Source organism: Scyliorhinus torazame, chromosome 5, assembly GCF_047496885.1.
Source record: "Scyliorhinus torazame isolate Kashiwa2021f chromosome 5, sScyTor2.1, whole genome shotgun sequence".
Lineage (NCBI taxonomy): Eukaryota > Metazoa > Chordata > Chondrichthyes > Carcharhiniformes > Scyliorhinidae > Scyliorhinus > Scyliorhinus torazame.
Genome location: NC_092711.1, coordinates 272,152,178 through 272,176,081, shown reverse-complemented (window position 1 = coordinate 272,176,081; position 23,904 = coordinate 272,152,178). Strand labels below are relative to the sequence as shown.

Sequence of the window (23,904 nt, the reverse complement as noted above, 5' to 3'; positions counted from 1 at the left end):
TTCCCTTCCTCAACTTCTTTGCCCTGTCACCATTCTCTTCCCCCTTTAAAATTCTTTGATCAAATCTATTGTCAGCCTTTCTAATATCTCCTTTGATTTGGTTTCATTTGCCTAATGCTGTGATCCCCACACAGACGGATAACCTTTTTTTGAAAAGGACAATTTTCCTAAACAATTTCCCTAAACAATCCAATGGAAATAACTGCAGGTCAAAATTTTACTTGAGACTTTTAATAAACAAATTAAAATCAACAGAATCAAAATAGTAACTAATAGGTAAATGGAACATCAATTAAAAATAGGAAGATGGGCGACATGGTGGCTCAATGGTTTGCACTGCTGCCTCACAACTCCAGGGACCGGTGCTCCATTCCCCCCTCGGTTGTCTGTCTGTGTGGAGTTTGCACTTTCTTCCTGTGTCTGCGTGGGTTCCCTCTGGGTGCTCCGGTTTCCTCCAACGGTCCAAAGATGTGCAGGTTAGATGGATTGGCCATGATCAATTGCCCCTTCGTGTCCAAAAGGTTAGAGGTTAGGTTATGTGGGTTACTGGGTTAAAGGGACAGGGCGGTCTGACCCTAGGTAGGGTACCCTTAGAGAGGGTTGGTGCAGACTCAATGGGCCGAATTGGCCTCCTTCTGCACTGTAGTGATTTTGTGTATTTTGTTTCACACCATGTTTCTGGCAGATAAGTAGCATTCAAGGGACAGTCTGAAAGTCACTCCTAACTCTCCAGCAGAGGCTCCCCACTATATATCAGGCCAAAACCTCCAGCATCCTTTGGCAATTGTTCCACTCCGCCTGAGTTTTTCTGGATGCCATTATCACCAGCTAGACTAATTCCTCTCTCCCTCAGGCCACAGCAGTCCTGACACCTCAGAATTCCTGAGGTTCTTAAAACGGACCTCTTTAAACATTTAATTGATTGTTTTCCCCACAGAATTTTACTTCTCCCCATTATTTACTACAGAATAGAGGAGGCCGGTTCCTGTAAGAGTTCCAATTCTCTTTGTTCTACTTCTTAGCTCGCTCTCTCTCCTCCTCTCTCCTCCTCTCTCTCTCTCTCTCTCTCTCTCTCTCTCTCTCTCTCTCTCTCTCTCTCTCTCTCTCTCTCTCTCTCTCTCTCTCTCTTTCCCCCCCCCCCCCCCCGGAGTTCAGCACTCCCTTTGCACGACCATCTATTTTTCTTTGATTTAAAAACACATTTTTAAACATTATAGTCTGCTAATGTTGAGCGTTCATGACACTGAATCACCTCTGAGGAATCTGGGGCATTTTTGTATGTTAAAGCACAATCTATGTGAGCGAGTACATATATTAGGAAAGATTGATAGGCTGTGTTTCTTTAACAGCTGTGTATTATTTGAATTACATTGTTTGGTAATATTTGCACAATTATGAATTTGAGTGGTGCCTTACCTGAAGGAGTGCCAGAGGGCTGTGGTGCTTATGGGACACCACTATGTAAAGCCACTGCCATCTGATCAAAGATTATATTTAAAATTTAAAGTTGTCATCAACAGAGTAGACACTGATAATGCAGTAGATATAGATCTGAGTTTTCAAAAGCCCTATGGTAGGGTTCAGCATGGTATGACCAGGTGAGAGCAAGTCGAGCAGAAAATGCCTAACCAGTGGCTAGAGAAAGAAAAGTAGGGGCTGTTTTTTTTTCCTATTAAGGGGCAATGTAGCATGGCTAATCCACCTACCCTGCACATATTTTGGGTTGTGGCCGTGAGGCCCACACAGACACGGGTGAATGTGCAAACTCTACACGGACAGTAACTTGGGGCTGGGATCGAGCCCAGGTCCTCGGAGCCATGAGGCAGCAGTGCTAACCACTTCACCACCGTGCCACCCAAGTAGGGGCTAAGTTTAACAATGCAGTCTTGCAAAAGGTGGGGAGTGGTTTTCACAGGGATTGATGCTCGGACCAACCACTGATGGTTCCAAATTTGCATTCATGGGGCGGCACGGTGGCGCAAGTGGTTAACACGATTGCCTCACTTCGCCGAGGTCCCAGGTTTGATCCCAGCTCTGGGTCACTGTCCGTGTGGAGTTTGCACATTCTCCCTGTGTTTGTGTGGGTTTCGCCCCACAACCCAAAAAGATGTGCAGGATAGGTGGATTGGCCACGGTAAATTGCCCCTTAATTGGAAAAAAAATGAATTGGATACTCTAAATGTATATTTTAAAAAATTGCATTACGAATTGGAAGTAAAGTTTCAAAATTTGAGGTCAGCAAATTGAAGGATGTGGTTGGACACACAGGAACAATATGACAAAATCAAAGATGACATAAGTAAACTTCGCAGAATGGATGTGTAATTGGTAGGTTAATTTCAACATGGATAAATTTGAGATGGAGCATTCTGTTGGGAAGAATAAAGAAGCCTTGGATAATCTAAATGGTAAAGGGATATAAGGGTGCAGATAGACAAATCATTAAAAATGGTGACATCGATTAACAAGGCAATTAAAAATACCAAACCAAGCATGGAGGTTCATTTTTGGTGTAGTGGTTGTCAAACTGGCATCTTCAAAAGAGAAAAGTGAAGCATGAGGAATGACTTGATAGATTCTTTTAAAATTTTGAAAGGGTTTGTGTTGAAAACATGTGTACGGTCGTCACTAAATTTAATAGGGAATTCAGGAAAAAACGCTATTTGCCCAAAGAGTGGTCAGAATCTGGATCGTGCTGCCACAAGTAGTTAAGGCAAATGATAAATGACAAAGGTATAAGCTAGCCATGCACATGATGGAGATGGAAAAAAAGGTTTTGTGGATCAGGTTCGTGAGACTAGTATAGAGCATAAACACTGGCATAAACCAGTTGTGTTTAATGGCTAGTTTTTGTGCTGTCGTCTCAAAAACAAATTCCAGACAATCATCGGTTTGTCCCAGGAAGGATGGACGGGGGATTTCAGAGCTGGCATCGGGTAGGGATTAGAAGAATGGGGGACGGTCAGAGGAGAGCTGATCTCTATTGGGGCTCACAAAAGGAAAACAGAGGCCAAGGAAAGGGATAGATTACTGGGGGAGATTTTAAGGTGGACAGGGAATTTGCAGAGACCCCGGAGGAGGAGCTGTACAGGGAGAGGAGACGACTCCAGACCGAGTTTGACCTTCTGACCACCAGAAAGGCGGAGGTACTGTGGAGGAAGGCACAGGGGAGGAGATATGAATACGGGGAAAAGGCTAGTCGCCTGTTGGCGCACCAACTGCGAAAGAGGGCAGCAGCGAGGGAGATAGGAGGAATTAGGGATGAAAGGGGAGACACTGTGCGAAGGGCAGGAAAGATAAATGAGGTGTTCAAGACCTTCTATGAGGGACTGTATAGGTCTCAACCCCCAGAGGGAGAGGAGGGGATGCGGCAGTTCCTGGACCAATTGAGGTTCCCGAAAGTGGAGGAGCGGGAGGTGGCAGGCCTGGGGGCGCCGATTGAGGTGGACAAGGTTATTAAGGGACTGGGAAGCATGCAAGCAGGGAAGGCCCCGGGGCCAGACGGGTTCCCGGTGGAATACTACAGAAAATATGTGGACTTGTTGGCCCCGTTGATGGCAAGGACGTTCAATGAGGCCAGGGAAGGGGGGACTCTACCCCCGACGATGTCGGAGGCGACGATATCGCTAATTTTGAAGAGGGACAAAGATCCGTTGCAGTGCGGGTCCTATAGACCTATTTCACTATTGAACGTGGACGCCAAATTGCTGGCAAAGGTACTCGCATCGAGGATAGAGGACTGTGTCCCGGGGGTGGTGCACGAAGACCAGACAGGGTTCGTAAAAGGGAGACAACTGAATGTTAATGTGCGACGACTACTAGGGGTGATAATGATGCCCCCAGTGGAGGGGGAGGCAGAGAAAGTGGCGGCAATGGACGCAGAGAAGGCATTTGATAGGGTGGAGTGGGAGTATTTATGGGAAGTGTTAAGGATGTTTGGGTTTGGAAACGGGTTTATTAGCGGGGTTAGACTTCTTTATGGGGCACCAACGGCAAGCGTCGTTACAGGTCGACATCGATCGGAGTATTTCCGATTATATAGGGGAACAAGACAGGGATGCCCGCTGTCTCCACTGTTGTTTGCGTTGGCAATTGAACCTCTGGCCATGGCGTTGAGAGACTCCAGGAAATGGAGAGGGGTGATTAGAGGGGGAGAAGAACACCGAGTCGCGTTATACGCGGATGACCTATTGTTATACGTGTCGGACCCAGCGGGGGGGATGATAGAGGTTATGCGAATTTTGAGGAGGTTCGGGGAATTCTCGGGGTATAGGCTAAACATGGGGAAGAGTGAATTATTTGTGATACATCCAGGGGACCAGAGTAGAGAGAGAGAGAAGGCTTACCGCTAAGGAAAGTGGAAAGAAATTTCCGATACCTGGGGATTCAGATCGCTAGGAGCTGGAGAACCTTGCACAGACTTAATCTGACACGGCTGGTAGAACAAATGGAGGAGGACTTCAAGAGGTGGGACATGCAGCCTTTATCGCTGGCGGGCAGGGTGCAAGCAATTAAGATGACGGTCCTCCCGAGGTTCTTATTTGTATTTCAATGTCTCCCTATATTAATCACCAGGACCTTTTTCAATAAAATAGATAGGAGCATTGCGAGCTTTGTGTGGGCAGGGAAAGTTCCGAGAGTAAGGAGGGGGTTCCTTCAGCGCTGTAGGGACAGAGGACTGGTACTACCGAACTTGGGAGATTACTATTGGGCCGCCAATGTGGCAATGATATGTAGATGGATGATGGAGGGTGAGGGAGCGGCGTGGAAAAGACTGGAGAGAAGGTCCTGTAAAGGGACGAGTTTAGAGGCGCTGGTGACGGCACCGCTACCGCTCTCTCCTAAAAAGTATACCACGAACCCGGTGGTGGCGGCAACACTGAACATATGGGGACAGTGGAGGCGACAGAGAGGGGTGCGGGGAGCCCTGGTGGGGTCCCCTATCAGGAACAACCATAGGTTCGCCCCAGAAAGAATGGATGGAGGATTTCAGAGCTGGTACCAGTTGGGAATTAGGAAGGTGGGAGATTTATTCATAGAGGGGACTTTTGCGAGCTTGGGAGCATTGGAGGAAAAGTATAAGTTACCCCGGGGAAATTTCTTGAGATATATGCAGGTGAGGGCGTTTATTAGACAACAGGTGAGGGAATTTCCGTTGCTCCCGACACAGGGGATACAGGACAGGGTGCTTTCAGGGGTGTGGGTCGGAGAGGGCAAGGTGTCAGAGATTTACAGAAAGATGAGGGAAGAGGGGGAGGAGTCGGTGGGAGAACTAAAGGGGAAAGTGGGAAGAAGAATTGGGGGAGGAGATAGAAGAGGGTATGTGGGCTGATGCCCTAAGCAGGGTAAACTCCTCTTCCTCATGCGCCAGGCTTAGTCTGAATCAATTTAAGGTGCTACACCGAGCACACATAACGGGGGCAAGATTGAGCAGGTTCTTTGGAATGGAGAACAAATGTGGGAGATGTGGCGGGAGCCCGGCAAACCACGCACATGTTTTGGGCGTGCCCGGCACTGGAAGGATATTGGAAGGGAGTGACGGGAGTGATCTCGCAGGTGGTGAAGGCCCGGGTCAAACCAAGCTGGGGGTTGGCTCTATTTGGAGTTGCGGAAGAGCCGGGAGTGCAGGAGGCGAAAGAGGCCGATGTCGTGGCCTTTGCGTCCCTAGTAGCCCGGCGCAGGATCCTACTCATGTGGAAGGAGGCGAAACCCCCCGGACTGGAGGCCTGGGTAAATGATATGGCGGGGTTTATTAAACTGGAGCAGATAAAGTTTGCCCTGAGAGGATCGGCTCAAGGGTTCACCAGGCGGTGGCAGCCATTTCTCGACTACCTAGGGGAACGTTAGAGGGGAGATGGATGACCAGCAGCAGCAGCCCAGGGGGGAAAGGGGGGGGGGGGGGTTTAGTTTAGTTTAGGCCAATAGATAATGGGGTTTTGTTACTTGTGTATTGTTAAAATTTTCTGATTTGTTTTCGTTTCGTTGGCTTTGTAAGAGGGAAAAATGTTGTTTAGAAAAAATTTTCAATAAAATATATTTATTTTAAAAAAAAAAGAAGAATGGGGGACCTGTTCATTGACGGGACGTTTGCGACCTTAGGGGCGCTGGAGGAAAAGTTTGGGCTACCCCCGAGAAACGCTTTCAGGTACATGCAAGTGGGGGCGTTTGTGAGGCGGCAGGTGAGGGAATTTCCGCTACTCCCGGCGCACGGGATTCAAGATAGGGTGATTTCGGGCATATGGGTCGGGGAGAGCAGGGTGTCGGCGATATACCAGGAGATGAAAGAAGAGGGGGAGGCTCTGGTAGAGGAGCTGAAGGGTAAATGGGAGGAGGAGTTGGGGGAGGAGATTGAGGAGGGGTTATCGGCTGATGCCCTAAGTAGGGTTAATTCCTCTTCCTCGTGTGCCAGGCTTAGCCTGATACAATTTAAGGTGGTTCATAGAGCGCATATGACTGGGGCGAGGCTGAGTAGGTTAACACGATTGCCTCACTGCGCCGAGGTCCCAGGTTTGATCCCAGCTCTGGGTCACTGTCCGTGTGGAGTTTGCACATTCTCCCTGTGTTTGTGTGGGTTTGAGGACAGATGTGGGAGGTGCTCAGGAAGTCCGGCGAACCATGTCCATATGTTTTGGTCATGTCCGGCACTGGAGGGCAGTTGCGGGAACAGTATCTAAGGTGGTGAAAGTCCGGGTCAAGCCAAGCCTGGGGCTAGCACTATTTGGAGTAGTGGACGAGCCAGGAGTGCAGGAGGCGAAAGAGGCCGGCATTCTGGCCTTTGCGTCCCTAGTAGCCCGGCGAAGGATCTTGCTAATGTGGAAGGAGGCGAAGCCCCCCAGCGTGGAGGCCTGGATAAATGATATGGCTGGGTTTATCAAGTTGGAAAGGATAAAGTTTGCCTTGAGAGGGTCTGCGCAGGGGTTCTACAGACGGTGGCAACCGTTCCTAGACCATCTTGCGGAGCGTTAGATGAAGGTCGGACAGCAGCAGCAGCAACCCGGGGGGGGACATCGTTCGTGGCGGGGGGGGGGGGGGGGGTTTACTGGGGGGCATTTGAGCAAGAAAGCACATGAATGATCCGGAAACTGACATGTACGGGAAGAATCCAAAGTTCTGTATCTTATTGACTTGCCACGTTCAAGTCTTGCCACGCGAGTTCTCTTTCTTTTCTTTGTTACGGCGGTGGGGGGGGGGTTGTGGGTTGTTTGTAAGGTGGAAAATATTGTTATTGAAAAATTCTTAATAAAAACATTTTAAAAAATAAATTTTAAAAAATTCCAGATTCAAAGTGGAACTTAATATTGAAGATTGAAAATAGCATTGAGTATTATGCCTTTCTGTTTCAGCCAAATATGTAGATTCAAAGCTTCGAGCTGGCAACAAAGAGGCTACAGACGAGGAACTTGAAAAGATGCTGGACAAAATTATGATCATATTTAGATTCATTTATGGTACGTGTGAAATGAATGTTGATTTTAAAAATAACGTTGTAACAATTATTGCACACCTCCCTCCCTATTGACTCCTTGTGCAGTCTGATGCATCAAAGAGCCCTTTAGACCAGAAGTTAGCGAGCTTCATGACCATGACAATCGCAACCAAGGCAGTCCAAGCAACCAGAGAAACCTCTAACCTTACAGGTCACAACCCTAAATGAAAAGGAATTGTTATTAAAGCAGAGATCTGCCAAAATGAATAGCTGAAGGTGTTATAAAGATCCTGCAACAGTGTCCTTGTTGGAAAAACTGTTGAGAATGCAACTGGTCAAGTTGTGATGTCTTTCCTTCAGCCCACTGCTTCCTCTTTCCCAAAGTGATTGAATTGTCTACCAACATGTATGGTTCTATAAACGGACCTGTACATGATGATTGGTCACGTAGTGAGGTATCAGGGAGTGATTGCTGTGAAGTTGCTACCCAGCAAGGAATATCATCAGGAGGAAAGCAAATTGATGCTGAAGATACAGGAGAGGGAAGTGATTCAAATATATTTTATGTAAAATATTCTCTTTGGCATTGATGTTGCAAATTTAATTGACATGTGAAATCTTATACCTTAATTATCAGTTGGTTCTGATCTTCTAATTTAGTACAAAATCTCCATTTATCCCTATAAAATAAGCAATTGAACATTTTGGAAAGTGTTGCTTACAATAATTTGATCAAACTGCATTAGTATAGAAGTGTATTAGTATAAAATGATTGAGGGCATTTTGTTAACTAGGAACGAGTGTACTAGGATTCCAAATTCTAGTATGAAGGGAGAGAGGCCGTTGACTCCTTTCTATTTATATGTTTTTATTAATACGCTTTTGCTTTCTTAAAAAAAAAATCACAGGAAAAGACGTATTTGAGGCTTTTTACAAAAAGGATTTAGCAAAGAGACTATTGGTAGGAAAGAGTGCATCAGTAGATGCAGAAAAATCGATGCTGTCCAAATTAAAGCATGGTGAGTTTACATTAATTAAAACTTTGAACTGCAGTTCATTGTCCATTAATAAATATGTTGTATTAAGGTTTTATGTATATATTTTTGTTGTTTTCAGTTCTGTTTGCAGCTATTCATTTCAAAAATATTTTTAGCAACCAGAAAAACCTCTAACCTTACAGGTCACAATCCGAAACGAAAAGGAATTGATATTGAAGCAGAGATCTGCCAAAATGAATAGCTGAAGGTGTTTCATTACCTTCTACTTTAGTTACTTGTAAACGGTATTTGAAACCTTGTGCTGTGACCACCCCATGGACCAACATGAAGAGGCTTTGTCTGAGTACAAGGATAAACCTTTTTATGTTTACTGACTAACCATGTTTTACACTCCACGCTGCTCTCATTTTAATTTGGTTATCCACATTTGTTACTGTGTCACTTTTGATCTAATTCATGTGCATATGACAGATAAACAAATTAATTCTGTTGGTTTGGTATTCCTTTTTCAATCCATGATGTGGAGATGCCGGCGTTGGACTGGGGTGAACACTAGCTTTCGGAGCGCTGCTCCTTCCTCAGGTGAATGAAGAGGTCTGTTCCAGAAACACATATATAGACAAATTCAAAGATGCCAAACAATGCTAGGAATGCGACCATTAGCAGGTGATTAAATCTTTACAGATCCAGAGATGGGGTAACCCCAGGTTAAAGAGGTCCTACCAACTGTCCTGGCTCGATACAATTCACACCTCTTTAACCTGGGGTTACCCCATCTCTGGATCTGTAAAGATTTAATCACCTGCTAATGCTCGCATTCCTAGCATTGTTTGGCATCTTTGAATTTGTCTATATATGTGTTTCTGGAACAGACCTCTTCATTCACCTGAGGAAGGAGCAGCGCTCCGAAAGCTAGTGACATTGAAACAAACCTGTTGGACTTTAACCTGGTGTTGTAAGACTTCGTACTGTTTTTCAATCCAGGTTGCCCACGTGAAATGCCCACTTCCTTTAATTTTGTTTTGGACCTTTTTTTGGTATCAACTGCTTCCCACAAACTTAATTTCTCCCTTGAAAACGGTGGAAACAATTCAAAGCAAAGTCTTGAGGAGAAGTGCAGTTACTTTATTTAAAATATTAAAGTGAGTGAGTGAAGAAGGGCACTAACCACCATCTCATGGACATCTCTGGATGGGCAACAAATACTGATCTTGGTTGCAATATCGGTATCCTAACATTAATGAGTTTCAACTTGCATATTTTTCTTTTTTACTTGCACGCAGCCTTGTGTAAACTCCAGTTCCATTAACCCTGCAAGGTTCCTGAAGATTTCTAAACTTATATTTATTGTGCCACATACAATGTAAATTGACCAGCAGCCTTGATCTGAAATGCTTGCCAACACTCATCCCTTTTAACTGAAATATCTATTGTAATTTGCCATTTTTAAACCTTTAAATACTATGTCACTTAGTGCTGACGAGCTTTGGGGGTTGCCCACAAGTATTTTCTCCAACAGCTCTTCTCGTTTAGTTTTTTAAAAAAATGTATTTTTATTACAAACATGTATCAAAACAGGTTACAGCGAATAAACACCCCGGGAAACATACAATCAACTATACAGTCTGTACAAATTTTCCCCCTTTTGCACCCCTCTCTTATTTAGTTAATGAAAGACATATCTAGTGTATCAGTTTTATGAACTTGCCAGTCGTCAAGTCTTTTGATTTGTGGCCGACGAATTTGCATTTGCAGCCAAGTTTTGGCCAGTCAGCTCACACGCATTAATCAATAAGCAGAATACTGCAGATGTTGGAAATCTGAATTTAAAAAATAAAATTGCTGGAAATACTCAGGTTGGGCAACACAATGGAGGGAGAAACAGAATTGAGGTCTGTGACCTTTCATCAGAACCTGAAAAGTTAGATGTCACAGGTTTTTGCAAAGAGTGGGTGGGACAAAGCCAAAAGAAAAGTCTGTGACAGTGAAAACAGGAGAGATTGAGTGACAGACGAGTTCATCTTCCAAGGCTAAAGGGAATGATCATTGGGTAAGAAAAGAAACAAAAGATGTGCCTTGAAGATGTTCTGTTGGCTGAAAGCAAAAATGAGAAAAACTGAAACAAGAAGGAAACAAAAGGGTGGGAGATGGGGGTAGATATTCTGGTCAGAAATTGTTGAATTCAGTATTGATTCTCAAAGGCTGCAAAAAGACCTAATCAAAAGATGAGGTGCTATTCTTCAAGCTAACAGGGAGGTTTTCCCACTTCCAAAATGGCTGATTGGAAGAAGAAAACCGAAAAAAGGAAATTAGAAAAAATATTGAAGTGAAGAGTCTGAAAATTTGATTGGAATGGGTAGAATATTCTTGGGGTTTATCCATGTAGAGATTTAGCAATACAACCCAGTGACAGCCTTGCATATTTGACCTGTGCTCAGTTAGATCTCTGCTTGGACAACAATAAAGATGCAATAGCTGGTGCCTCTGGATTGTGGAGGTATAATTGCTATGACTTCCCACTGCTCACTTGGATCTTCTGGCCTCTTCTGAAAGGGTGTTCTACCTATTTAAACCATTGATAGCCATATTCTTTGGATGCAATCGTCAAAATAAGCACAAGTTGAGACAGTTTTTCCCTTTGGTTTTTGCTTACATTTATTTGCATATTACTACAAACAAATCTTTTTAAAATTGTTAATGTTTTAATGGCAATAAGTACAGTTCAATATACATCAAATTGTATTTATCATGTATCTGCTCACTACCTGTCGCACTATTACTTTATTAAAACATGCAGAACCTTAGGGTGCAGCAGTCAGTTTAATAACGTAAAAGCTTTTAAATGTCATGTGGTTTAACATTCCTTTGGGTGACCTTGTACTCCCCAAAAAAGGCAGCTTTTAATTTTAACGTACGTCAAAGGCCTGAAAATGACTGCCATTTATTCCCAATAAGGATTCATTTTACCAATTAATGGTCTCTGTTCTGTGAAAAGGGCCCGATTTTAGAGCAATGTCTGCCGGTTGGGATGTTTATGTAAATTTTGTCTGAATTATTGTTCTAAAACCAGTTTAATTGAGGCAAAACCATTATCTATTGTGTAAGTTGTCACATTTGGGTAGCACGGCAGCACAAGTGATTAGCACTGTGGCTTCACAGCGCCAGGGTCCCAGGTTCGATTCCCTGCTGGGTCACTGTCTGTGCGGAGTCTGCACTTTCTCCCCGTGTCTGCGTGGGTTTCCTCCGGGTGCCCCGGTTTCCTCCCACAGTCCAAAGACGTGCAGGTTAGTGGATTGGCCATGATAAATTGCCCTTAGTGACCAAAATTGCCCTTAGTGTTGGGTGGGGTTACTGTGTTATGGGGATAGGGTGGAGGTGTGGACCTTGGGTAGTGTGCTCTTTCCAAGAGCCGGTGCAGACTTGATGGGCTGAATGGCCTTCTTCTGCACTGTATGTTCTATTTGGTTATCCCTATCAAGGTATTGTCAAATAAGACTAAGCAATAGGGCGAAAGAGAAAATGCTGGAAAATCTCTCAGCTTTGACAAAGAGTCATCGGACTCGAAACTTTAGCTCTTTTCTCTCCCTATAGATGCTGCCAGACTTGCTGAGATTTTCCAGCATTGTCTCTTTCATTTCAGATTCCAGCATCCGCAGTAATTTTGCTTTTATAAGCAATAGGGCGTTTATTACAGGCCCCCCAGCTGCCAGCAAGAGATAAATGTTTGGAAAGGTGCAAAAGTAACAGGGTTGTTGTGGTAGGGGATTTTAATTTACCCATATCGACTGGCACTCACTTAGTGCGAGGGGTTTGGATGGGGCAGAGTTCGTAAGGTGTATCCAGGAAGCCTCCTTGATGCAATATGTAGATAGTCCACCTAGGGAAGGGGCAGTACTGGATCTGGTATTGGGGAATGAGCCTGGGCAGGTGGTTGAGGTTTCAGTAGGGGAACATTTTGGGAGTAGTGCCCACAATTCTATAAGTTTTAGGGTACTCTTGGACAGGGATGAGGGTAACCTTCGCGTTAAGGTGCTAAACTGCGGAAAGGCAAATTACAATAACATTAGACAGGAATTGAAGAATTTGGATTGGGTGCGGCTGTTGGATAATAAATCAACATCGGACATGTGGGAGTCTTTCAAGCGGCTGTTGATTGGGATTCGGGAAGATCAGGTTCCTGAGAGAATGAAGGACAAGTATGAGAAGTTTAGGGAGCCTTGGATAACGAGGAATATTGTGAACCTCGACAAAAGGAAAAAGAGTCTTATGTACGGTCTAGAAGGGTGGGAACAGTCAAAACCCTGGATGAGTGTAAAGAAAGTAGGAAGGTATTGAAGAGGGAAATTAGGAGGGGTCATGAAAAGTTCTTGGCAAGTAGGATTAAGGTGAATGACAAAGCTTTTTATTAATATGTAAAAAGCAAGAGGGTGGCCAGGGAAAGGTTTGGGCCACTTAAGGACAGTGGGGAGAATCGTATGTGTTGAGCCAGAGGAAATGGGCAAGGTACGAAATGAATACTTTGCATCGGTGTTCACTAAAGAAAGGGACTTTGTGAAAGCCGATTCTTGGGTAGAGTGTGTGGACAGTCTGGATCATGTTAACATCAGAAAGGAGGAGGTATTGGGTCTTTTAAAATATACTACGGTTAATAAGTCTCCTGCTGCCGGTCTGATTGGTAAGTTCACGGATGACACCAAGGTTGGTGGAGTGGCAGATAGTGTTGAGGATTGTCAGAAGATACAGCAGGACATAGATAGGTTGGAGACCTGGGCAGAGAAATGGCAAATGGAGTTTAATCCGGACAAATGTGAGGTAATGCATTTTGGTAGGTCTAACATAGAGGAGAAATATACCATAAATGGTAAAACTCTCAGGGATATAGAAAGTCAGAGATCTGTGCATGCGAATCCACAGATCTTTGAAGGTGGCAACACTAGTGGACAAGGTAGTCAAGAAAGCATACGGAATGCTTGCCTTCATTGGACGGGGCGTTGAGTATAAAAACTGGCAAGTCCTTCTACAGTTGTATAGAACCTTGGTATGGCCGCACTTGGAATATTGCGCGCAATTCTGGTTGCCACACTACCAGAAGGATGGGGAGGCTTTGGAGAGGGTGCAGAGGAGGTTTACCAGGATGTTGCCTGGTCTGGAGGGTGTTAGCTATGTGGAGAGGCTGAATAGACTCTGACTGTTTTCATTAGAAAGACTGTTTTCATTAGGAAGACGGAGGTTGAGGGGTGACCTAAAGAGTTCTGCAAGATTGAGGGATGTGGATGGGCAGGCACTCTTTCCCAGGGTGGAGGGGTCAGTCACCAGGGAGCACAGGTTTAAGGTCTGTGGGGCAAAGTTTAGAAGAGATGTGCGAAGCAGATTTTTTTTGCGCAGAAGGTGGTGAGTGCCTGGAACACGTTGCCAGGGGAGGTGTGGAAGCAGATACATTAACGACGTTCAAAAGGCATCTTGACAAACACATGGATAGGATGGGTATAGAGGAAGTGCTGAGGGTTTTGGCAAAGGTTGGTATCATGACCGGTACAGGCTTGGAGGGCCGAAGGGCCTGTTTCTGTTCTGTTTTGTTTTTTGACCAGAATTAGGCCATTTGGCCCATTGAGTCTTCGCCATTCAATCATGGCTGATATTTTTCTCATCCCCATTCTCCTGCCTTCTCCCCATAACCTCTGGTCTCCTTAGAAACCAAGAACTTATCTTTTAGTGCCTTGAAGGCACTAAGTAATTTGGCCTCCACAGCTTTCTGGTGCAAAGAGTTCCACAGATTCACCACATTCTGGCTGAAGAAATTCCTCCTCATCTCTGTTTTAAAGGATCATACCGTCAGTCTGAGGTTGTGCCCTCTGGTTCTAGTTTTTCCGACTAGTGCAAGCATCCTTTCCACGTCCACTCTATCCCAGCCTCGCAGTATCCTGTAAGTTTCAATTAGATTCCTCCCCCATACATCCTTCTAAACTCAAATGAGTATAGACCCAGAGTCCTCAACCGCTCCTCATATGACAAACTTTTCATTCCAAGGATCATTCTTGTGAACCTCCTCTGGATCCTTTCCAAGGCCAGTACTTCCTTAGATACAGGGCCCAAAAGCGCTCTGAGTACTCCAAATAGGGTCTGACCAGAGTCTTATACAGCCTCAGAAGTACATCTCTGCGTACATCTCTGCACTTGTATTCTAGCCCTCTTGACATGAATGCGGACATTGCATTTGCCTTCCTAACTGCTGATTGAACCTGCATGTCAGCCTTAAGAGAATATTGCAAAAGGACTCCCAAGTCCCTTTGTGCTTCTGATTTCCTAAGCATTTTCCCATTTCGAAAATAGTCGATGTCTCCATTCGTCTTTCCAAAGTGCACAACCTCGCACTTTTCCACATTGTATTCCATCTGCCACTTTGGCCCTCTCCTAGCATGTCCAAGTCCTTCTGCAGCCCCCCTGCTTGCTCAATACTAACTGTCCCTCTGCATATGGGTGGCACGGTAGCACAGTGGTTGGCACTTGCTTCACAGCACCAGGTTCGATTCCCGGCTTGGGTCACTGTGCGGAGTTTGTACCTTCTCTCGTTGTCTGTGTGGGTTTCCTTCGGGTGCTCCGGTTTCCTCCCACATGTCCCGAAAGACGTGCTTGTTAGATAATGTGGACATTCTAAATTCTCCCTCCGTGTACCCGAACAGGCGCCGGAATGTGGCAACTAAGGGATTTTCACAGTAACTTCATTGCAGTGTTGATGTAAGCCGACTTGTGACAATAAAGATTATTTTAAAAATTAAATTATTATATCTTTGTATCATCTGCAAACCTAGCAGGATCCTTCTTCCAGATCGTTGAATGTATATTGTGAAAAGTTGTGGTCCCAGCACCAACCCCTGAGGCACACCACTAGTCACCGGCTGCCATTCTGAAAAAGAACTCCTGATCCCCACTCCCTATCTTCTGCCAGTCAGCCAATCCTCTATCCATGCCAGTATTGTACCCTTGACACCTGGGCTCTTAATGTATTGAACAGCCTCCTTGTCAAAGGCCTTCTAGAAATCTAAATAGATCACATCCACTGGTTCTCCTTTGTCCAGCTTCCTTGTTACCACCTCAAAGAACTCTTAACAGATATGTCAGACATGACTTCCCCTTGAGGAAGCCGTGTTTACTCAGTCCTATGTTATCATGCACTTCTAAGTACTCCGCAATCTCATCTTTGATAATGAACTTTAAAATATTACCAAAGTCCAGCTAACCAACCTATAATTTCCCGTCTTCTGCCTCCCTTTTATAAAAAAAAATATATTTATTCAAATGTTTCAACAAACTTTCAACAACCCCCCCCCCCCCCCCCCCCCCCAAACAAAAAGAAAGCAACAAGAACACAACAATCAGAAATTATACATTGGATTTCCCCCATATACAATAACCCCCCATATAACATTTAAAAACACAAATAGGGAAACCCCCCCCCCACATTCACCCAAACGCCACCCCAAAAGAACCCCCGCCATTGGGTTGCTGCTGCTGCTGACCTCCTCCTAACGCTCCGTGCGATAGTCTAGGAACGGTTACCACCGCCTGAGGAACCCTTGCACAGACCCTCGCAAGGCAAACTTTATCCTCTCCAGCTTGATGAACCCTGCCATGTCATTGATACAAGCTTCCACACTAGGGGGCTTTGCATCTTTCCATAGTAGCAAAATCCTCCGCCGGGCTACCATGGACGCAAAGGCCAGAATACCAGCCTCTTTCGCCTCCTGCACTCCTGGCTCGTCCGATACCCCAAATAATGACAATCCCCAGCTCTGCTTGACCCAGGTGTTCACCACCTTGGACATAGTCCTCACAAAACCCCTCCAAAACCCATCCAGCGCCGGACACGACCAGAACATATGGACGTGATTTGCCGGGCTCCCCGAGCACCTCCCGCATCTGTCCTCCACCCCAAAGAACCTACTCAACCTCGCCCCTGTCATATGCGCTCTGTGAGTAACTTTGAAATGTATTCGGCTGAGCCTGGTGCAAGAGGAGGAAGAGTTAACCCTACTCAGGGCATCAGCCCACAGACCCTCATCTATCTCCTCCCCAAGCTCCTCCTCCCACTTGCCCTTTAACTCCTCCACCGAGGCCGCCTCCTCTTCCTTCAGCTCCTGGTAAATCGCCGAAACCTTGCCTTCTCCAACCCATACACCCGAAATCACCCTGTCCTGAATCCCACGTGCCGGAAGCAGCGGGAATTCCCTCACCTGCCACCTCACAAACGCCCTCACTTGCATGTACCTGGGGGTAGCCCAAACTTCTCCTCCAGCGTCCCTAGGCTCGCAAACGTCCCATCGATGAACAGGTCCCCCATTCTTCTAATCCCTGCCCGATGCCAGCTCCGAAACCCCCCAATCCATCCTTCTCGGGATGAACTGATGATTCTCCCGAATCGGGGACCAAACCGAGGCTCCCACCTCGCCCCTGTGTCGCCTCCACTGCCCCCCAGATCTTCAGCGTTGCCGCCACCACCGGACTCGTCGTGAACCTTGTCGGCGAGAGCGGCAACTCAGGCTCGAGCCCACACAGGACGCCATCTCTAGCCTCTTCCACGCCGCCCCCGCTCCCTCCATTACCCACTTACGGATCATCGTCACATTGGCTGCCCAATAATAGCCACACAAATTCGGCAGCGCCAGCCCCCCCTGTCCCTGCTACGCTCCAGAAACACACTCCTCACCCTCGGGATCTTGTTCGCCCACACAAATCCCATGATGCTCCTGCTTACCCGTTTGAAAAAGGCCTTGGGGATCATAATGGGAAGGCACTGGAACACAAAGAGAAACCTTGGGAGGACCGTCATTTTGACCGACTGCACCCTACCCGCTAGTGAGAGTGGCAGCATATCCCATCTTTTAAAATCCTCCATCTGCTTCACCAACCGCGTCAAATTGAGCTTGTGCAGGGCCCCCCAACTCCTAGCTACTTGGATCCCTAGGTACCGAAAGCTCCTTTCCGCCCTCGTCAGCGGTAGCTGGTCTATCTCCCTTCCCTGGTCCCCTGAATGCACCACAAAGAGCTCACTCTTCCCTCCGTTGAGTTTATACCCCGAAAAGTCACCAAACTCCCTAAGGATCCTCATGACCTCCGCCATCCCTTCCACTGGATCTGCCACATACAACAACAGGTCGTTGGCATACAACGACACCCGGTGTCTCTCCCCCCCCCCCCCCCCCCCCCCCCGACCAGTCCCCTCCATTTCCTGGACTCCCTCGGTGTCATGGCCAGCGGTTCAATTGCCAGTGCAAACAACAAGGGGGATAGGTGGCACCCCTGCCTCGTCCCCCGGTACAGCTGAAAGTACTCCGACCTCCGCCGGTTCGTAGCCACACTCGCCACTGGGGCTCTATATAGCAGCCTGACCCAACTGATGAACCCCCCTCCCCGAACCCAAATCTCTGCAACACTTCCCAAAGATACTCCCACTCCACCCGATCAAAGGCCTTCTCCGCATCCATAGCTGCCACTGCCTCTGCTTCCCCCTCCACCGAGGGCATCATAATCACATTGAGGAGCCTCCACACATTTGTATTTAGCTGCCTACCCTTCACAAATCCCGTCTGGTCCTCATGAATCACCCCCGGGACACAGTCCTCAATTCTCCTAGCCAGCACCTTCGCCAGCAAATTAGCGTCAACATTGAGGAGCGAGATCGATCCATATGACCCACATTGCAATGGATCCTTGTCCCACTTCAAGATCAAAGAAATCAGCGCCCTGGACATTGTCGGGGGCAATGTCCCCCCCTCCCTCGCCTTATTAAAAGTCCTCACTAGCAACGGGCCCAGCAGGTCCACATATTTCCTGCAGAATTCAACCGGGAACCCATCCGGCCCCGGGGCCTTCCCCACCTGCATGCTCCCCAATCCTTTAACCAGCTCCTCCAGCCGAATCAGCGCCCCAAAACCAGCCACCTCCTCCTCCTCCACCCTCGGGAACCTCAGCTGATCTAGGAATCGTCACATCCCCTCCTCCCCCGCTGGGGGCTCAGACCTGTACAGATCCCCATAGAAGTCCCTAAATACCTTGTTTATTCTCACCGCACACCACACCGTATTCCCCCCTCTATCCTTAACTCCACCAATCTCCCCCGCTGCCTCCCTCTTACAAAGCTGGTGTGCCAGCATCCGACTTGACTTCTCCCCATACTCGTACGTCGCCCCCTGCGCTTTCCTCCACTGTACCTCTGCTTTCCCCGTGGTCAACAGGTCGAATTCCGCCTGGAGGTTCCGTCGCTCCCTAGGTAGCCCCTCCTCGGGGGGGGGGGGGGGGGGGGGGGGGGGGGGGGGGGGGGGGCCTCTGCATACCTCCTGTCCACCCTTAAAATCTCCCCCACCAACCTCTCCCTCTCCCGCCCCTCTCTCTTCTCCCTGTGGGCCTTAATGGAGATTAGCTCTCCCCTGACCACCGCCTTAGACGTCTCCCAGACTACCCCCCACCTGCACCTCCCCGTTGTCGTTGGACTCCAAATATCTTTCAATATGCACCCGCCCACACACACCCTCATCCGCCAACAGTCCCACATCAAGGCGCCACAGCGGGCGCTGGTCCCTCCTCCCCCAACTCCAGCTCCACCCAATGCGGGGCGTGGTCCGAGATGGCTATGGCAGAATATTCTGTTCCCTCCACTTTCGGGATTAGCACCCTACTGAAAATGAAAAAATCCATCCGGGAGTAGGCTCTAAGGACGTGGGAAAAGAAGGAAAATTCCCTGACCTGCGGCCTGGCAAACCTCCATGGAGCCACTCTCCCCATCTTGTCCATAAACCCCCTGAGCACCTTGGCCGCAGCCGGCCTCTTACCCGTCCTGGACCTAGAACGGTCCAGTGCTGGGTCCAGCACCGTATTGAAGTTTTCTCTTCTCCCCCCCCCCCCCAAACTCTCTCTCTCTCCCCCCCCCCCCCCCATTATCAAGCTTCCTACCTCCAGATCCGGAATCCGACCCAGCATGCGTTTCATAAATCCGGCATCATCCCAATTCAGGGCATATACGTTCACCAGTACCACCCGCACCCCCTGCAACCTACCACTCACCATCACGTATCGACCTCCATTATCCATTACAATATTCAGTGCCTCGAACGACACCCGCTTCCCCACCAGTATTGCAACCCCTCTGTTCTTCGCATCCAGCCCTGAATGAAAGACCTGCCCTAACCATCCCTTTCTCAGCCTAACCTGATCTGCCACCTTCAAATGTGTCTCCTGGAGCATAACCACGTCTGCCTTCAGTCCCTTTAAGTGCGCGAACACCCGGGCCCTCGGCCCGTTCAGGCCCCTCACATTGCAAGTTATCAGCCGGACCGCCCCCCCCCCTCGGACTAGCCATCTCCTTTTCTGGGCCAGCCACGTGCCCATGCCTCCCGCACCCTCCAGTCCCCCAGGCGGTGGACCCCCGCCCCGACTACCTCTCCTTCCAGCTCCCCTTTGGCCAATGCAGCAGCAACCCCCCTGCGCTAGATCCTCATCTAGCCATTTTGCTCCCCCCATGACACTCCCGTAAATCAGCTGACTCCTGACCCCGGCCTCTCCCGCCATTCCATCGACCCCCCCAGTGTGAGAATCCCCCCACCCCTTGGCAGTCAGTGTGCGCTCCTCTCCAGCACCCCCCCCCATCCTTTCCTAACACGGGAAAAGGCCCGCGCTTTCCCGAGCCGGCCCCGCCCCCTCTGGCGCAGCTCCTTTTTGCAGCCTTACCCCCATCCCCGGGCCTCCACCCCCCTTCTTCCTCCGTGGGGCCCTGCCCCTCCAACACCGACGCCCACACTCTCCCACAGCCCCCACATCAAATCCATTCACCCACCCCCGCCCAGCACTCAAACAAAAAGAACATTCCCCAAACACAATAAACATTTCCCCCCCCCCCCCCCCCCCCCCCCAACGACAAACCCGCAATTTGAGTCCAACTTTTCAGTCTGTATAAAGTTCAATGCCTCATCAGGCGTTTCAAAATAGTGGTGCCGATCTTGGAATGTGACCCACAATCGCGCTGGCTGCAGCATCCCAAACTTCACCCACTTCCGATGGAGCACCGCCTTAGCCCGGTTGCAACCAGCCCTCTTTTTAGCCACCTCCGCACTCCACTCCTGGTAAATTCGGATCTCCGTGTTCTCCCACCTGCTGCTCCGCTCTTTTTTGGCCCATCTCAGGACACACTCTGTCCATAAAACGGCGGAACCTCACCACTGCAGCCCTTGGCGGCTCGTTGGCTTTGGGTCTCCTTGCCAGACCCGATGAGCCCCATCCAGCTCCAGGGTCCTCGGGAAAGCTCTCGCGCCCATCTGCGAATTGAGCATCGTGCTCATATATGCCCCGGCATTGGGCCCCTCCACTCCTTCAGGGAGACCCAGAATCCGAAGATGCTTCCTCCTCGACCTATTCTCCAGGTCCTCGAATTTTTCCGCCCACCTCTTGTGCAGTGCCTCGTGCGCCCCCACCTTCACCGCCAGGCTCAAGATATCGTCCTCGTTCTCCGAGGCCTTTTGCCGCACCTCCCGGATCGCCGCCCCTTGGGCCTTCTGGGTCTCCACCAGCTTCTCAATCACTGCGTTCATTGGCGCCAGCATTTCTGTCCTCAGCTCCTCAAAGCAGCGTTTAAGAAACTCCTGCGACCACTGCGCCCACGCTGCTTGGTCTCCACCTGCTGCCATCTTGCTTTTCCTCCCTCGCACATTTTGCTGCACCTGGATCACTTTTATAACCACTCCACTCCTGGTCCAATCCATATAATGTCGGGGGGACCTTGCTGTCACCTTCCCACACTGGAAGCCGTTGAACAATTGCTGTTGGGGCCCCTCTGAAGAGCCCAAAAGTCCGTTCCCGGCGGGAGCTGCCGAACGTGCGACCTACCTAGGCATAGCCGCAACCGTAAGTCCGCCTCCCTCCCTTCTTAAATGGGGGTGTTACATTAGCCATTTTCTAGTACTCTGGGACCTAGTCTGCCTCCAGCGATTCATGAAAGATCGCCACCAATGTCTCCACAACCTCCTCCACTATCTCCTTTAGAACCCTGGGGTGCAGTCCATCCAGTCCAGGTGATTTATCCACCTTCAGACCGTTGCGTTTCCCCAGAACCTTATCCTTCGTGATCACCACTGCCCCCTGATCCTCCTGGAGTTCTGGTATCCCACTGCTGACTTCCACCGTGAAGACCGATGCAAAGGAACCAATGCCATTTCTTTGTTTCCTATTACTACTTCTCCAGCCTCATTTTCCAGTGGTCCAATGTCTATTCTTGCCTATCTCTTACCGTATATATTGAAAACTCTTCTCATCTTCTTTTGTATTACTAGCTAGCTTCCTTCATATTTCAGCTTCTCCCCCCTTATTGCCTTTTTAGTTGTCCTCTGCTCTCTTTTAAAGGCTTCCCAATCCTGTGGCTTCCCACTAATACTCGCCACTTTGTATGGTTTTTCTTTTGCTTTTATACTGTCCTTGACTTCCCTCGTCAGCCATGGATGCCTTGTACCCCCCCCTTAGCATGTTTCCTCCTACTTGGGATGAATTTCTGTTGTGCCTCCCAAATAACCCCCCAGAACTCTTGCCATTACTGTTCCACTGTCTTCCCTGCTAGGCTGCCCTTCCAATCAACTCTGGCCAGCTCTTCCCTCATGTCTTTGTAGTTACCTTTATTTAATTGTAATAACGTTACATGGGTTTCCTCTGGGTGCTCCGGTTTCCTCCCACAGTCCAATGATGTGCAGGTTAGATGGATTGGCCATGTTAAATTGCCTCTTGGTATCCAAAAGATTAGGCAGGGTTACGACGATAGGGTGGTGGCATGGACTTGGGTAGGGTGCTCTTTCCAGGGGCCAGTGCAGATTCAATGGGCGAAATGGGCTCCTGCATTGTAAATTCTATCATATTGTGGTCACTGCCCCCTAAGTGTTCTTTCACCTTCCCTAATCAAGTCTGCCTCATTACACACCACCAAATCCAGAATTGCCTGGGTACAAGCTACTCCAAAAAAAACTCTCTTAGACATTCTACAAATTATTTTCTTGGGATCCACTATCAACCTAATTTTCCCAGTCTACATGCACATTAGTTCCCCATGATATTTGTAATATTGCCTTTCTTTGCCTTTTCTATCTCCTGATTTATTTTCTGCCCCACATCCTGACTACTGCTGGGAGGCCTGTACTTAACTCTCATCAGGGTTTTTTCACCTTTGCGATTCCTCAACTCTACCCACACAGATTCTGTGCCTCCTGATCCAATATCACATCTTGCTATCAGTTAACTTCATTCCTTACTAAAAGTGCAACCCTTCCCCCTTTGCCCACCTGCCTGTCCTTTCGATAGGATACAATTCTTTGGATATTCAGATCCCAGCCCTGATCCCCTTGCAGCCACATCTCTGTGATGCCCACAACATCGTACTGGCTAATTTCATTGTGCACAACAAGCTCATTTCCCTTGTTCCGTATACTGCATGCATTTAACTGCAACACCCTCAGTCCTGCATTGACCACCTCCCCTCATACTTGTCACGTTTTTTTGTTCTGTCTGAAGTTAGATGCCTGCCACCTTCTATACGCTCTGTTCCATACTCTCCGTTCTATTACGTGGTCTGGAAACTTTACTAACCTCTCCTGAGCCATGAATGAAATAAAATTAAAGATGCGCTTAAAAGAATAGGTGCTCATCTCTATAAGGGCGAAGTACTGTGGATGCTGGAAATTTGAAATAAAACAGAAATGCTCAGCTGTTAGTAACATATAGTTATATCCATGGTTTTGTTTTTAAGAATGTGGAGCTGCATTCACCAGCAAACTGGAAGGAATGTTTAGAGACATGGAGCTCTCAAAAGATATTATGATCCAGTTTAAACAGGTATCACATTTTGTTTTTAGTGAATCAAGTGGTAAATGTATATGTAGTTTCAATATTGCAATATTGTTTCTTGTGATAGCTAGCAATATATTGGGAATTTCTTTTTAAGCTACTTAATATATTTTGCTGCCCCAATGGCTTCAGACAGGGGATTCTGATCAGAATATTAGTTAGTCCACTTATTTACTTCCTTCAATCTATTCAAAATCTACGTATGGTGCTACCTCAGTTCAGTTTCTTGCAGTATTAAGAATTCTCTCTTTCACTCCCTCACACACTCTCCTTTCATCTTTGTCCATGACATTGACTCAATTGTAGAAAGAATATTACAGGTGACATTTGGAGGACAAACGGCATGATACCACTCAATAGACCCCTTGCAAAATCATTGGCGAGGCCTTGGCTGGTATATTATGCACAATTCTGTGCACCACACAAAGAATGTCAAGGCATTGGGAAAATTATAGAGGAGGTATACCAGGATGATGGCTGTGTTGAGAGCTTTGAGTTAGGTGGAAATAGAAATAGAGGAAATGGAATGTTCTCCATACTGCATTAAGGGGAGACCTAACAGAGTTGTAAAATTATAGGGGCTTTTAACAGAGCAAATAGAAAAAAATC

The 23,904-nt window shown here is 47.6% G+C and overlaps 1 protein-coding gene across 1 annotated transcript in view; it reads left to right on the top strand.

Moving 5' to 3' along the window:
* cul4b (cullin 4B) overlaps positions 1-23,904 on the top strand; it is a 128,046-nt gene that overhangs the window by 81,140 nt on the left and 23,002 nt on the right. Inside the window, exons 12-14 of the mRNA XM_072505565.1 lie at positions 7,344-7,448; positions 8,335-8,445; positions 23,198-23,283. Coding sequence (XP_072361666.1) covers positions 7,344-7,448; positions 8,335-8,445; positions 23,198-23,283 — 302 coding nt within the window. The remainder of the gene's footprint in view (positions 1-7,343; positions 7,449-8,334; positions 8,446-23,197; positions 23,284-23,904) is intronic.